We start from the raw sequence: 14,145 nt of genomic DNA, 5'->3' as shown, positions 1-14,145 counted from the left end.
CTGTCTTTTGTGCAGGCTCCGCAAGATTGGGTGTGCCCTGGAGTGCCTGTTTTACCCTTGGGATAGGATGACCCTGCAGAGAACTCCCACGGGGGACTCCAGCTTTCCCCTGGAGCCCCCGCAATCCCTCACCAAGGCCGACTCTGGCCAGGATGGCCTGAGCAGGTGGGGCGCAGTTCCAAACCAGGACCCACTGGGTCAGGGGGTGAGTGTGCAGTCTGATGTGCTCTGCAAACACCCCAGCTTCCCCACTCCCTCCTCCTCCCTCAGAAAGGGCACAGAACTGGAACTTAGCTCTCCAAGGAGAATCAGGATTCCTTTCCAGGTCTCAGGGGAGAAATCTGTAGCCAAACTCCACCTCTCCAGCAAAGGCCAGGTAAGAGTCGTGGCAGGTGGCTTTGAACATGGCTCCCGAAGACCCCTGCCTCCCGCCTTTGTGTAACCCCTCCCCTTGGGTGTGGGCTGGTCCAGTGATTTACTTCCAATGAAGAGAACACAGGAAAAATGATGCGTGGCCCCTCTGCGATTAGGTTATGAGAGGCTGAGACGTCCAGACTGCTGTGCTTCTCTCTCTCTTGCTCTGGTAAAGCGAGATGCCAAGTTGTGAGCCGCCCTGTGCAAAGGCTACTTGGCGAGGAGCTGGGGCTCGGCCCACCAACCCGCGAGGAGCCGACTCCTGCCAATAGCCACGAGGGGGCTGGAAGCAGGTCCTTTCCGGGCAAGCCTAGTGGTGATCAGGGCCCTGGCCCACCATGCTGGCTGCAGCCTGGGAGACCCTGCGGCACAACACTCACAGGAACTGTGAGATGAGCAGTGTTGCTCTAAGCCACTACATGTTGGGGTCGTTTGTTACACAGCACCAGAGTTCTGAAAAACACATGGAAATGGATGTAAACAGTAACTGGTTTCAACTCACCATTCTCAAATACAGGTCTTGGAGAGGCCAGGAATCCCTTTGAGGTGACACAGACCTGGGGTCAAATCCTGCCCGTGTGACCAGTGTAAGCTGTGTACCACCTTTGCGCCTCAGCTTCCTCATCTGAAAAGTGGGAGTATGCTGTCCACCTTCACAGGGCTATTGTGAGGACTAAGTGAGAGGTCAGATGAGGAGGGCACGGCAGACGTTCCATCGCTTCGCTGAGTCTGTTCCCTGCTGCGCGCGCTGCCTCTCCGTGTGCTCTGCACACCCCGGCGCCATGAGCAGGCCCTGCTCAAGTGGGGCTGGGGCAGGCCTGACAAGTCCTCCTCCCCAGCAGCTCTCCGAGGCCAAGACAGAGCCTTTCCTGGCTGGGGAGAAACCACCAGGCGACCTTTGGCGATGTGGTCAAGAAAAGCAAGTACACATGGTGATTTTCTTGTGAGCATTTTAATGCAAATAATACGGTGCTTTTAGGTCTTGGACCTTTTTATTTATTTATTTATTTTGGCCACGCCACGTGGCTTGCAGGATCTTAGTTCCCCGACCAGGGGTTGAAGCTGGGCCATGGCAGTGAAAGCCCGGAATCCTAACCACTAGGTCACTAGGGAACTCCCAGGTCTTGGACCTTTTTCAAAAACAAAAACAAAAAACAAACAAACCAAAAAACAGTGTCAGAAGGGGATAGGTCTTCTATGAAGGATATTTTTGGGGATGAGTAGTGTACAGTAATAAGCCCATGAGAAAGAGAAAATTCTCAAGTCAGACTTCTCTAAACAGTTGAGGTTTTATGAAGTTCAGAATTTGCCTTCTTGTGGAAATTTATCCCACTGCTAATGAAACAAAGTGTAAGGCTGAGGCTTCCTTCTCCATTAGATACCAGAAGTAACCCTACCTAGAACACACTTTTCCCTGATTTCCTGGGTTCACACACGGAAGACAAACATTTTGAGATAAACTTGGGTGACTTTGCTTTTCTGTGACAAGCCTGTTGTAAAACTCAGCTATCAAGAAAGTTTTCAAGAAATACTAGTCTGAGAAACGAGATTCTAACAGGAGCTTGTAGATTTACTTCTTCTTCAACAGTAAGGCCAACCTTTCGTGTCTTATCAGAAATAAAGGGAACAATATTTACTACAAGCCTGAGCCGTGAAGACGGAGCAGTGAGGCACCAAAGCCATCTGACAGTGGCAATCTCAAATTAATAGCCTAGCTCCAGTCCCTCACAAACTGGAAAGGCTTCCTCCTTGTCCTGGGTTTGGGCCGAGCTGCAATCCCCACGGTAGGAAGAGTTTTTGGGGAAGGATGAAAACCAACTGATCCTCATCCTCTGAAAATCTGTACTTTAGCACCTAGAACTGTTCTGGGTGGCCCAAGAAGGCAGAGCTGCTTTGAATCTGTATTTTGACTGGACACCCTCAGCTTCTCCTAAAAATTAAATGGAGGCAGGCCTGGGTGCTGGTAGCACCCAGAGCTACTTGCTGGGGCCACCTACTCCTTCTGAAGAAATATCTCTGCAGGCAGTAATTGCACAGCTTAATTCTTCTAGACTAAACCACTTCAGACTTATGCCAGTGAAGAGCAAACGTTGTTTGTAAGTCATTTAATTGCGTTACCGTCTCTCAACTTTATCAGTCGCTGCTGAGGCGGAGAGGGCTGTGTGCAGTCCTGTGGGGCACTCTGGAGGGCTCCCAGGCTCGTTCTAAGTGCCCACAGCTCAGAGTCCCCAGTGCTGCTTTTTCCAGACTCATAACAAACTACTAATTTAACAGGTTCAAATGGTATATTTGTCTTAATCCGGGATCTATGTTGAAGGTTGCATCTCTCACAAATTCACAACCTTGACTGCAGAACCATTAACTAGTACACGCTTAGGCGTAAACCTGGTTTATTATATTCTTTGGTTAAATATTGTCTCTACACCCTTTCAGAGCATTATAAGAACAAAGATAGATGATATTTTATAGAAAGACTGAAAACACATCTTTTGCTTTTTCAGTGCAAAGACTGAATTTACATTGTTTGTGCGCTATTATAAATTCTTACAATTAGGCCAGGCTTATAAAAAGGTAGGACTCTTGTTGTTGTTGTTTGTTTGTTTTGAAAAATAGATTCCCCTGGGCTAGCCAACATCACTGTCCTGGGATCCAGACCCACAAGTCTCTTGATAAAAGCTGCTCGGCACACGGTCAGAAGTCGGGTCAGCTCATCATGTCCAGACTGCACGGTTCGGTGCTGCCATCACTGCGCAGGGCCTCTGCCACATCTCTTCTGAAGACCGAGAGGTTCTGGGTGAACCTGTGGAAAGAGTAAGAAAGGGCTGAGGGCAGTGGCAAGGCTGAGGCTGTGTGAAGCTCTGGTGGCGGAGTTCAGGACCCTGGAGACGGCCTAGGTGCTGGCTGAGCTCCTTCCTCCCATTTCACCGACTACTACTGCTCTGCCAGCAGCATGCCCTCCTCCTTCCCCTCCCGGAAGACAAGGGTTACCAGCAAATACACTCTGACCATTTCGAGGGGTGCATTCTGTGGTTATACTATTTAAAAATTATTTTTAAAAGTCAAATTACATTATAGATGGTAAGGAATATAAAGAAAAGAACAAAAGCTTATGTGCCTGGCACTGGTTGAGTTTACATATAAATTCGTTTCATCATCACAAGTCTTCTCCAAAGTAGGTGTCAGTATCCGCATTTGCAGATAAGGAAACCAAACTAAGTGCTTCACAAGGAGGGGGCACTGGGTACGACTACCTGGGCTCACATCCTGGCCCCATCACTTCTAAGCTGGGTGATCTCTTGTCTTGATGCCCCACATGAGTGGCTAGCTTACGGGATTGCGGGAAGGGAGAGTTTACTGAGTCAAGTGAGACGATGCCTGTAAGTGCGCGACATCCTGCCTGGCACGTGGAAAACACGCAGTCCGTGCTAGCTAGTACTCACTAAACGAGGAGCTTGTCTGACACCATTTCACAGAGCCGCTCAGGAGGCAATACTCAAATTCCCAAGCCTCAGGTGAAGCAATTTCCCCCCGAGGCATGTAGGGAAGGGTCCCCTCTTCCTTCACGCAGTCTCTTCTCCTGCTAGCCCTGGAGGCTGCCCCTTTTTGCCTGATAGAGGATCTTGGCTCAGAACAAGCAGTCAAGGGAACACGTCCACAGAGCCCATCCGACTTGGCCTTGTATTACCAGAGCCCAGGTTTTGGCTTGTGGCTATCGGGATGATTAATAATATACATTTCAAATGGCGCAGTGTTTGAACGCTACCGCTTTGATAAAAGGATGAGGCAAGTATTACTATTTTTTTTTTTTCTGAAAACATTTTCTCTCTCCATCATTCATTATGCCTGTCTCTTCCACTAGAAGCTCCGTGAGGGCAAAAACCTGGAACAATTAGTTCCTCAGTGGTATCCCCAGTGCCTGGCACATAGCAGATTCTTGATAAAATTTTATGAACTAAATGAATGAATGAATGAGTGAATTCAGGCATAGGTGGTAAGTTTGGCTTCCTCATCAGGATCTCACTGGCAACTTACCTGTCTCTGTTCTTGCAAAACCAACCACTTTTAAAGGTCAGAAAGAGGAAAGAACTACTTACTGTGCATCATATGTCCTGGGTACCATGTTTACTATATTCTGTCATTTAAAGGTCACAATCAATTATCATCATCTCTGTTTTACTGGTGAGAAAACTGAGGATCAGAGAACTTGACTGCCTTACTCACTGCCACACAGCCTATAAAGGGCAGGGATAAAATTTAAATTGGAGTCTGTCTGACCTCAAAGCCTATGCTTGTTCAAATGCCAGGAGGCCTTTCTTTGTCCTTCATAGCAGATCTAAACTTTCCTTCTTTTAACCTTTTCAATTAGTTACTTTTTCTCTCTCTCTCCTGTTGGATTATAAACTGCTTAAGGGCAAAGGCTGCATTTTATTCATCTCTGCATCCTCTATAGCAGGGGTCCCCAACCCCTGGGCCGCGGGCAACTGAAGCTTCATCCGCCGATTCCCATCGCTCATCCCCATTATCCCCATTGCTCGCATTACCGCCTGAACCACGCCCCCCGCCCCGCCCCACCGGAAAAATTGTCTTCCACGAAACTGGTCCCTGGTGCCAAAAAGGTTGGGGACCGCTGCTCTACAGTGCCTAGTGTGATGCTTGGAAGAAAGCAACTACCCAGTCATATTTACTGCATGGAACTAAATTGAGTCTAGGATTACAAGGTGTGATAAAAAAGCCACATCAGTATGTCGTGAGCTGTGTTAAGCGCAATCCCGGAACGTCCACCTACCCCAGAGATGCTAAACTATGGGGCGCTGCTTACCTGTCTCTGTTCTTGACAGACAGGTTCTGCTCCACTCCTTCCATTAGGTTCCTGAAGCACTGGGCAAGGACCTCCTGCTTGGGGAGAGGCTGGCTGTTTATCAGACTTGCCCTCAGTTCACTGAAATACTGTTGGGAGACAGAACAAGTGTCAGAATTCTGGCTCCACACTGGGGCCTGAGAAGAGCTGTAGGGGAGGGCTAGACCACCTCCAAAGTGCTCAGGGCTCCTAACTCTCAAAGGCGCTTTGGTCCAGGTCCCCTCTGAACTTTAAGCCTTTAGAGAAAACCAAAGCAACAGGGACATTCCTGAGTATAAACTGTATTATACCTTCTCATAAAAATCTCTTCCTATAGCTGCTTTATTGTCATGGAACAATTTAGGCTGATGGAGTTCTCGCCTCCTCTGTGGGGGACCAAGCACATAAAGGTCTTCCTGAGTCTCATCAACAATAATCACAGAAAGGCTGAAAGAGGAAGGACCTCTTAGGCTGAGGGGAAGAAATGAACTAAAAATGCCCAAGGAGCACTTTGGGCGACCAAGTCCAGGGTCCCTCCTCAGGCCTCTTCGTCTTCGGTGGCTTCAGTGAACTACCCCTCAAACGACCCCAGGCTTTGTTCCAAGTCCTTGTCCTCCTGAGTTAGGATGGGTCTGTTCTGCTGAGGTGGGGTGTTACAGGGACTTGCTTAGTCCTGGGAGAGCTTCCTGGCACTAAGAAGAACACCTGTCACACCTGGTCACAAAGAACTGCACAGCCCTTTCTTCTCTGCTGATGTCTGTCCGCTTTTATACACACAAACTCTCATGCTAAAAGCAGCTCCTAATCATTGGAAACAGCCTAATTTCAGCACAAAGACAACATTTTGCCAGTCGTGTTTATCCTTCCAAGCCCAAACAGCATGACATTTAATTTCCATCATACATTAAAACAGCTCACATCAAAAACACACATAATTAATATGTAGTCAGACTAATACTTAAATACTATATATCAGAGGCATTACACTTAAACCACAATGTCTTCCCGAACAAGACTGGGAATGCACAAAACTACTTATTTTTCCCTTTTATAATGATGCAGTGACTCACACCAAATAGAAAATTATTAGTTTTTCATCCCAAACCATGAAATATTACCTCCATCAGTAAAGTATAATATTGTGATGTCATAAGCTTTTTCTAAACACTGAATTTGCCCTTATTCCCTCTCAATCATTTTAAAAGAACTGCTCTCTTTTATAGAGCTTGGATTTAAATCACAATAACACTGAGGGAAGATGAATGACAGTGCTATTGAATGTGGCTAAAATTGGATACTTCAGCACAGGTGAATGATGAGACAGCTCTTCTCTTTTTGATATATTTTCTTCTTCTATTAGTTTCCTTCCAAGGCTGGGATTTCAGTTTGAATTTTAATGTATGCGGCTGCCTCTAAACTCACTGTCTTTTTCCCCAGTACTCTCTTATTGTATAGACAATTCATTCTCCCGAGCAGTAATGTACTGTTCCTACTGACTGCTGGGGAGACAGGGGTGGGTTCAAGGGGAAGCTGGAGAACTTGGGAGGCAGCCCAGAGTGCTGCGTGCACTTAAGGACTGGAGACTTGTGCTCCGGATGAAGGGTGCTGCCTCTGTGTTTGGCCCTGAGGGGCTACTGCTACCACTGAGGGCAGTGGGGATCCCACAAAGGAAGGGAGGCCTAGGAAGGGGCAAGAGGCGTGGTTGCCCACAATCTGCCGGAACAGGGAGGGGAGTGAGGGTGTGCTGGAAGCAATGCTGAGCAAACCACCTGTCCAGTGCAGGGCTCCGGATGCCAGAAAAGCTAGTGTGAGGCCTCTACTTAACTGAAGGAGATCTGAGGCCTCTGGGGAAGGGCCTTCTGGGGGAATATGGCCTTGTCCCGCGTGCTCAAGGTCCCAGCTCAAGCTCGGTTGGTTTCCCTGTCTTTGTCACAGCTTGGCCTGGTGTACAGTGCTCCCTCTTCCCAGTGGTCGCCTCCTGCGGACCTTCCTGCAACCGCACTCACCTTCTCGTTGAGCAGGATGAGCCCCAGGAGAGGCCTGGATACTGACCACTGGTTCCGACAGTCTTCGAAGACAATGGTATTCATGAGGACAGACATCATCTAGAAGACAGAGTCACATGAAGACACTGATGCGCTGGCTCAGAGTCCCCCCCCCAGTCCCAGGCCTTCTATGTGCTCACCTTCTATCCCCACATCTTGCCACCAGACATGAAGGTGCTTCCTGGACAAACAAACAGCTTTGACTCTGGAAGCCTATGATGCTGCTGTAGGAACTCCTGGCAAAGACTCTCAGCTCCCTAAGGAAGAGTTCCCACCACCGAAACCTTTGGTGAGAACCTTCTGGGTGGGCAGAAGTCAGGGGCCACAGAGCCAAGAGGATCAGTCCCTGCCTCTCAACCCTGATGTGTTTTCCTCTATACTAGGTCACCAGGCAAAAGCCCAGCTCACCTTTCTTTCTGCCTCTCATTTCACCAAAGACGCCAAGCTGTGGAGGGGTAATCTCTCTCCATGACTCCTCTCAGACAAGAGGGAGAAATGGGGCACATGCCCGGTAATCCTGGAAGTCACGTTTCCTGCTGGCTCAGGCTGTTAAAGTCTTCTCATTCACTCCTCATACACTAATTCACTCATTTACTCACTTCACTCCTACATTTCATACTCATCCGTTTTCTTAAGTTCCAATTCTTCAAGACACCTGGGAGGCAGTAAGAGAACACAGGCATCTACCACAACCTCCATCCTTGGGGAGCTAAAAACTCCCTGGGGCAGACTACTCAGCACAGAGATAACAGGCACTAGGCTGGGCTAAGTTGCTGTGGGCATGCAGTGGAAAGAGGGATGCTTCTGGGTCCCTGAGAATCAGGGAAGGCTCCACAGAGAAGGTCATGTTTATGGAGTTCACCATAAATGTGTTCTAAGCAGAGACGGTGGCAAAAAAAGGAGTCTGGGAAAGAACACAGTGGGTTCTACAGTGGTGAGGAATGCAGTGTGGCAGAAGAGAGGCAGGCCAGAAGCAAGACCCCAGTGTAGGCTGGAAGACCGCGATGAAGAATCTGGCAGTGGGAGCCAATGATGGGTTTGCAGCAAAGGAGAGACATGCTCAGATTTGTACTTAAGAAATTTCTCTCTGGGGACATTTGGAACGTGTACTGTGCAGGTGACAGTCAAGGAGGGAGGCCGGAGATGAGGCTGCTGCAACAGTCCAGGCAAAGAGCAGTGAAGCCAGTTGTGGCCATCCATATGGAGCTGATGCTACAGTTTCTGCTTCTTGCACTCTTTACCTCCCATCTCTAGCCCTTCCTGTTTTCACCACTTCAGAGCTCCTTTCCTCAAAGGAGGGCAGGGGAAAATGGCAATTATGTGGCAAAGTCTACTACACACACCACCCTGACTAGGCTCTGGTGACATTTGGCTTTGTCCTCTAGCATCTTTGCAATCCAATTTACCCTGTTCTCAGGCAAGTCACTGAACCTTTCTCTCTGTGTCTCAGTTTCATTAGCTATAAAGAGGGAGATGATAACCCAGTACAAGGAAGCTCAGAGAATCAAATGAGACGGTGGATATAAAAAGTGCTCCAAAAAGTGTTATAAACATTTAAGGTATATAAAAGCAACAGTAATGCGCTTAAACATCTGCCGTTTCACACATCATCATCATCCTAACAGGTAGGCTGGTTGCAAATGAAATCTGCCAACACACATTTACTGCATGTCCAGTGTCTCTGGGGAGAAACTAGGTCTTAAGCCTGGCATGTTGAACATCATTTGCAGATCACATGTTTCCATGTACAATTTAACAAGCCACCCAAAGTCACAGAGCCACAAATTAAATTAGTCTGACAAGCAAAACTAACAGATCCACGGAGACAGCCTAAAATATTATGGGTTTCACAATCTGAAGACAGAATGGATATTTTAATGGAAAAGATTAAAGTCAGAGGCACCAAAGTCCTCCACTAACTGACAAAGCATGCTGAAGTGATGTGCCAATTACTTTATACGGTTCTCTCGTGGATTCATTTGTCTGAATGCATGTATTTATGTCTGTAATAAGTAAGGGGATGTTTGAATAAAATACTTTTCTAAAAATAAAGTTGGCTAAAATGGATGATTTTTTTTTTTCTCTTTTACTCTTCCGGAAAAATGGAAATTAGTGAGCAAATCCGTTCAAAGGGTATTGACGTGTCAACTCATTTCCAGAGTTCTTGTTTCTAACACTCCTAGAGGATACGGGGAAACAGTTCAATCAGTATGGCAAGTCCTTTTGGAGAAAGTCCCCCCCCCATATGGAAGAATACTGGGTGAAAGGCCTGAGTACAGAATCCTGTTGCAGGTAACGTGAAATCTCTGGCGGTTATCGATGCGAACAAGTCAAGACTGAAAGGAGAGCGCCCTTGGCAACTCTGCAGTGGCCCGCCCCAGCCTGCACTGAGTCACAAAGCACCATCAGCGTTCAGTATAAGGAACTCCTCCAACCTCTGCTCACTTCCTGCACTGTTAGGCATGGCTGGAATGGCCATTTCAGATTTGCCCAACCCAGGCTACAGTTTCCAGAGCCTATGTCCAAAAAAACACACACATTACCCACTGTATTATCCTAAGCAGTTATTCTGCCCAACCAGGGAATGGACCACTTGGGAAGGGGAGTCATGAGGCTTAGTCCGCTTAGGAAAACCAGACACCACACTGTCTCAGGTGGTGCTTCCTTGTTCTCCTTCCTCCTTCCCAAAGGGCTTTGGCATGAGTTTGTAGAAAATTTCTCTCAGTGAAGCAAAACCAACATGGTTTGACAAGAACAGACTTTGGAGCCAGTCAGAACTAAGGCCAAATCTGGCCCTGCCACTTACGTAACCTGGGACGCTGGGCAAGTTGTTTCACTTCTCTGAGCCTTTATTTCTTTACATATAAAATGAAGGATTATGGCAACTATTTTGAAGGGCTGCTGTGAGGACTGACTTCTTCCCCAGGCACTCAAATCCTTACTAGCGTTCCTTTACTCCAACTATGGTTACCCTGCCTGATCTGGCCCAGTGGAATCTCATGGCTCCAGGAAGCACCCCATTTCATGTCTTGCTTATGGACAGATAAACGAGATTATATTCTCACTATCAGTTACCCTCACTGGGAGTTGCAATACGCAAACAAACAAACAAGCAAAAAAAACCCTAAAATAGAAAACAGTCCAAAAATCAGTCCTATGTGGTCTGGCACATGTATTAGTATGGATTTTGAATGACAGTGTTTCTGTTGTTCTGAAATCTTGTAATCTTCTAAATAAAACATGAAGCTAGGCTACAAATATCTGATCTGGAAAAATAAGACAAAGCAATGCTGTGCTACACGGATCTCTGTTCACTCCTCAGCTCCGCTCCTGTTTCTACCCTAAAATGGCATGTAAAGCACAAGCACAAAGCACAGTGGACCTTCCCACTCCAATGTGCTGGGTCACTCTTCCCCTACAGCAAGGTGGTAACTACATGCTCTCACTTCAGGTGCTTCCTGTTCTATCTTCTACCTGTGCAGAATAAGCAAAGATGTGGTTGGTGCTGGGTGCTTTACTGCTACACGGTGAGTATGTACTCTTTCTAAGGAGGCTGGAGGCTCAATGGGTCTAGAAGCTGAGTGGAGAAGGTTGGCTGGAGAGGTGTGGCTTGAGTGCGTACAGGGTGGTGACTGCAATGGGGTGGGGTCGGGAGACTGGTCTGCAAACTTCTGCGGGGCTGGGACCATGGGGGACTTTTCTCTGTATCCCTAGTGCTTAGTATGGCATCTGGCACCTATCAGAGGCTCAGGAAATAGCTACTGGATGACAGAATGAATACATAAATGAATAAATGAATGAATGGGAAAGGATGAGTGAAATATCAACTAAAGCATAACGAGCTAAAGAGCCGAAAGGGGACTGTACAGAAAACAGAGGAGTTCTGGCCTCAGTCTATGGCTAAAACCTGAAATGGGTAAATATGTAAATTAATATATTGTTCATTTCCAAGGATCCTGCTTTTGTGTGCAGAGCCTGAGAACTCTTCTAAGCCACTGTTGCCTCTCTAGCCAGCAGCTGCCGGGAAGAGCTCTCTAGGTCCTTTCAGGTCACCAAGGCCAAAGGCTGAGGCACCATCTTTTCTAATGACAAGCACTTCCACCTAGGCATAAGCTGTGCCTGATGAGTTTTCTCACTGCCCAGCAGGGAATGACACGTTTACGGAGAGCCCTTGGGTGCTCAGCACTCTGTTAGGCACACACTGTCTGGAACTCTCAGCTAACCCTGAGGTAGGTATTATCCCCATTTCATAGACTAAGGATCTGAAGTGCTGAGCAAGTCAGTCACTTGCTCAAGGCATGACAGCCACCAGCTACCACGAGGTGAAGTGGAACCAGGACATGTGCACAGGCCCGCCTGAGTCCGGAGGCTGTTGCCTGAGGGTGAGGACCAGGACTGCCGCAGTGGTGGTTGCGGCACAGTGTGTCTGGCCCTCACTGTAGACTGCTAGCGGATTCATGGTGTGAAAGGAAAGGCTCGTTTCTGGGCGTGGCTCACTCTTCCACCTGCAGTGAGCCTCCCAGCTATGCTGCCCATGTGTATCTCCTCTGTTTGGCCACTCTGCCACCTGATCAAGAGCCGGGCAGCTCCTGAAATCCCTGTGATTGGAATCCAGGGCAGAGGTTCCTGGTGAGTTTGCAGCAGACCTTCTTGCCTCCCACCTACAGCTTTTATAAATTTGGTTAACATATTTTCAGCCTCCCAAGGTGAACAGCAGTAGACATAATTAATAGATTGTCTCTGGAACACGGTCCACTGAACCACTGGTTTCCCTCCCACCAAAAGTATACGGCAATTTAAATTAACATCATAGAAAACATTAGTAAATTAAGCTAATTTTCTTCGAGTTACAATACTCCCAATAAAGTGAGCACTTTTCATTGTTCATGTTCTTCGAACATATTGATTAATAAAACTAAAAAATATTCCACAAAGTCTAAGAAATAGGTGAAAAAAAATTCAAACTCCTCCCTTCTGCTCCCCATCTGATTCAGAAAGACAAAACTGAATCTGAAGTGATGATATGAACTCTGATCTATGGGGATCAAATCCTTAACATATTTAGGGAACTTCAGCTCTTCTCTCTCTATCCTGGCCTCTTTGCTCAGGGCTGAATGACCTTTTAGTTACACTGCAACTTTGCTCCCTGTTGACCAGGGAAATGGAAAATGGGAATGGGGCAAGAGTAATCTGTCTTCTCCAAAAGGTGGTGCAAGGAGGGGCTGAGAAGGAGGCTTTGGTTTATATAAAAGAAGGATGGACCAAAGAAGAGATGAGAGACCAAAGACAAAGCGTCCCTGTACCTAGATCCAGACAGAGGTGGGGAGAGGAGGACAAAGCAAGGATGATCAGGGCTGTGCCCAAGAGGGTGTGTCTGCGGAATGGGGTGCCTTAATCTGCTTGGGCCCTCAATGAGAAGAGGGGGTAGGATACACAATTATATGTACTGCTGACCAAGCTAGATTGCCTTTGATTTTGATGCAGTGAGTTGCTGATGTTTTGAGAACAACCGATAAATGCACCAAACACTTGAGAGATGCTTCTGAGTCTCAAGAAGCCTCTGGCACCTGTAACTGGCTTTTCAGAAGGCCAGTTAGGAGAGGAGGAGGAAGGCTGGCCCTAGCAACAGCAATAAAAACAACAAAACAAAAATGATAGTGTAGTAGAGCCTGAAAAAGCAGAGAGACCTTCTACCCATCTCCACGGCAATTTCTCCAGAGCCCCATGCCCTGGTTGAAGATCTATGACCTGGAAGAACCTGAATGCTGCCAAAGGAGGAAAAGCTTCCAGATTTTCAGTGCTTGTGGAGGTTAGCGAGTTGCTGTCATTACCAAGCGCTGTTCTTAGGCCACGTGCATAGCAAATATTGAAATGTGATCCTCCTCAAATTAGATACTGGTCACCTTTGGGGAAAAGGAATCAACTGTTTCTTTGTCTGCTGTCTAGCAATGTGGTATTAGTGGAATGTTATGAAAAATGAAAGTAATGGACAAATAAGCAAGTACTTTTCTGCCTGGACTAAGCCCCACCACCTAAGTTATATTAAATCTTTTAATATCTGTACATATTAAGCACATTCCTAAGTTCTCATAGTGTCTTTGCAGTCTCATAACAGAAGCAACTATTTAGCACTTTAAATCAAAAAAAAAATCAAATGAAATGCATGAGGTGAGCCTCTTTTTAGAAGAAACAAGATTGCAATCAATTACAGGTGACCCATTCTCCTCTGAAAAATCATTTGGGAGTCCTGCCTCTTGGCCTTTGTACAATGCTAAGTTTGCTTTTAAAAAAAAAAAAAAAGGCAAAAAACTTCTTACCAATAAAGGTACTGCAGGACTGGTTAACTCAGCTGGCTTTGGCCATATATTAGCATTGCACGGTTCCACATCTAAACTAAGAGTACCCTCCTCTTCCACCCACTCCTTACAAAAAGTTAAGGGAGAAAAAGTTTTCCTCCAAGTGATAAATTGCCTAGAATATTTAAAAACCCTTCCAATCCACTGTAAAATCTAAGGAAATACACAACCTAGTGTTGCTGCTGTTTCAATTTTCTCCATTACCAACATTACCCCTAGTTCTCAAAACATTCATTTTAATCATAGTTTATTGGGGAAAGAATTACCTGCCAGTCTCATAGCTTATAATAAAGAAGATAAAGTTGGAATGAAACTTCAGAATTAATTAATTGAGAGTACTGCATGTGATGTGTCTATTCTGAATGTTACAGTGCACATCACAATGAAAACAGTTTTATTTTCCATGGTTGAAATAAATTACAATAAATAATTCATTTCAATGGCAGAGATGTACTGGAAAGCAGCAGCAACAAAATTGACTGCACTACACTGT

At 46.5% G+C, this 14,145-nt stretch overlaps 1 protein-coding gene across 1 annotated transcript in view; it reads right to left on the bottom strand.

Moving 5' to 3' along the window:
* Nucleotides 1-2,805: 2,805 nt before the first annotated feature.
* The window catches only part of RANBP17 (RAN binding protein 17), a 316,096-nt gene continuing 304,756 nt past the window's right edge, over nt 2,806-14,145 (bottom strand). Inside the window, exons 27-29 of the mRNA XM_082650901.1 lie at nt 7,258-7,356; nt 5,234-5,361; nt 2,806-3,214 (exon numbers count right to left, since the gene is read on the bottom strand). Of these exons, the coding sequence (XP_082507027.1) occupies nt 3,118-3,214; nt 5,234-5,361; nt 7,258-7,356 (324 nt within the window). The 3' untranslated portion in view covers nt 2,806-3,117. The remainder of the gene's footprint in view (nt 3,215-5,233; nt 5,362-7,257; nt 7,357-14,145) is intronic.

This window comes from Grampus griseus, assembly GCF_964374135.1.
Source record: "Grampus griseus genome assembly, chromosome: 3".
NCBI classification, from domain to species: domain Eukaryota; kingdom Metazoa; phylum Chordata; class Mammalia; order Artiodactyla; family Delphinidae; genus Grampus; species Grampus griseus.
This window is presented reverse-complemented; position numbering and strand designations above follow the sequence as displayed.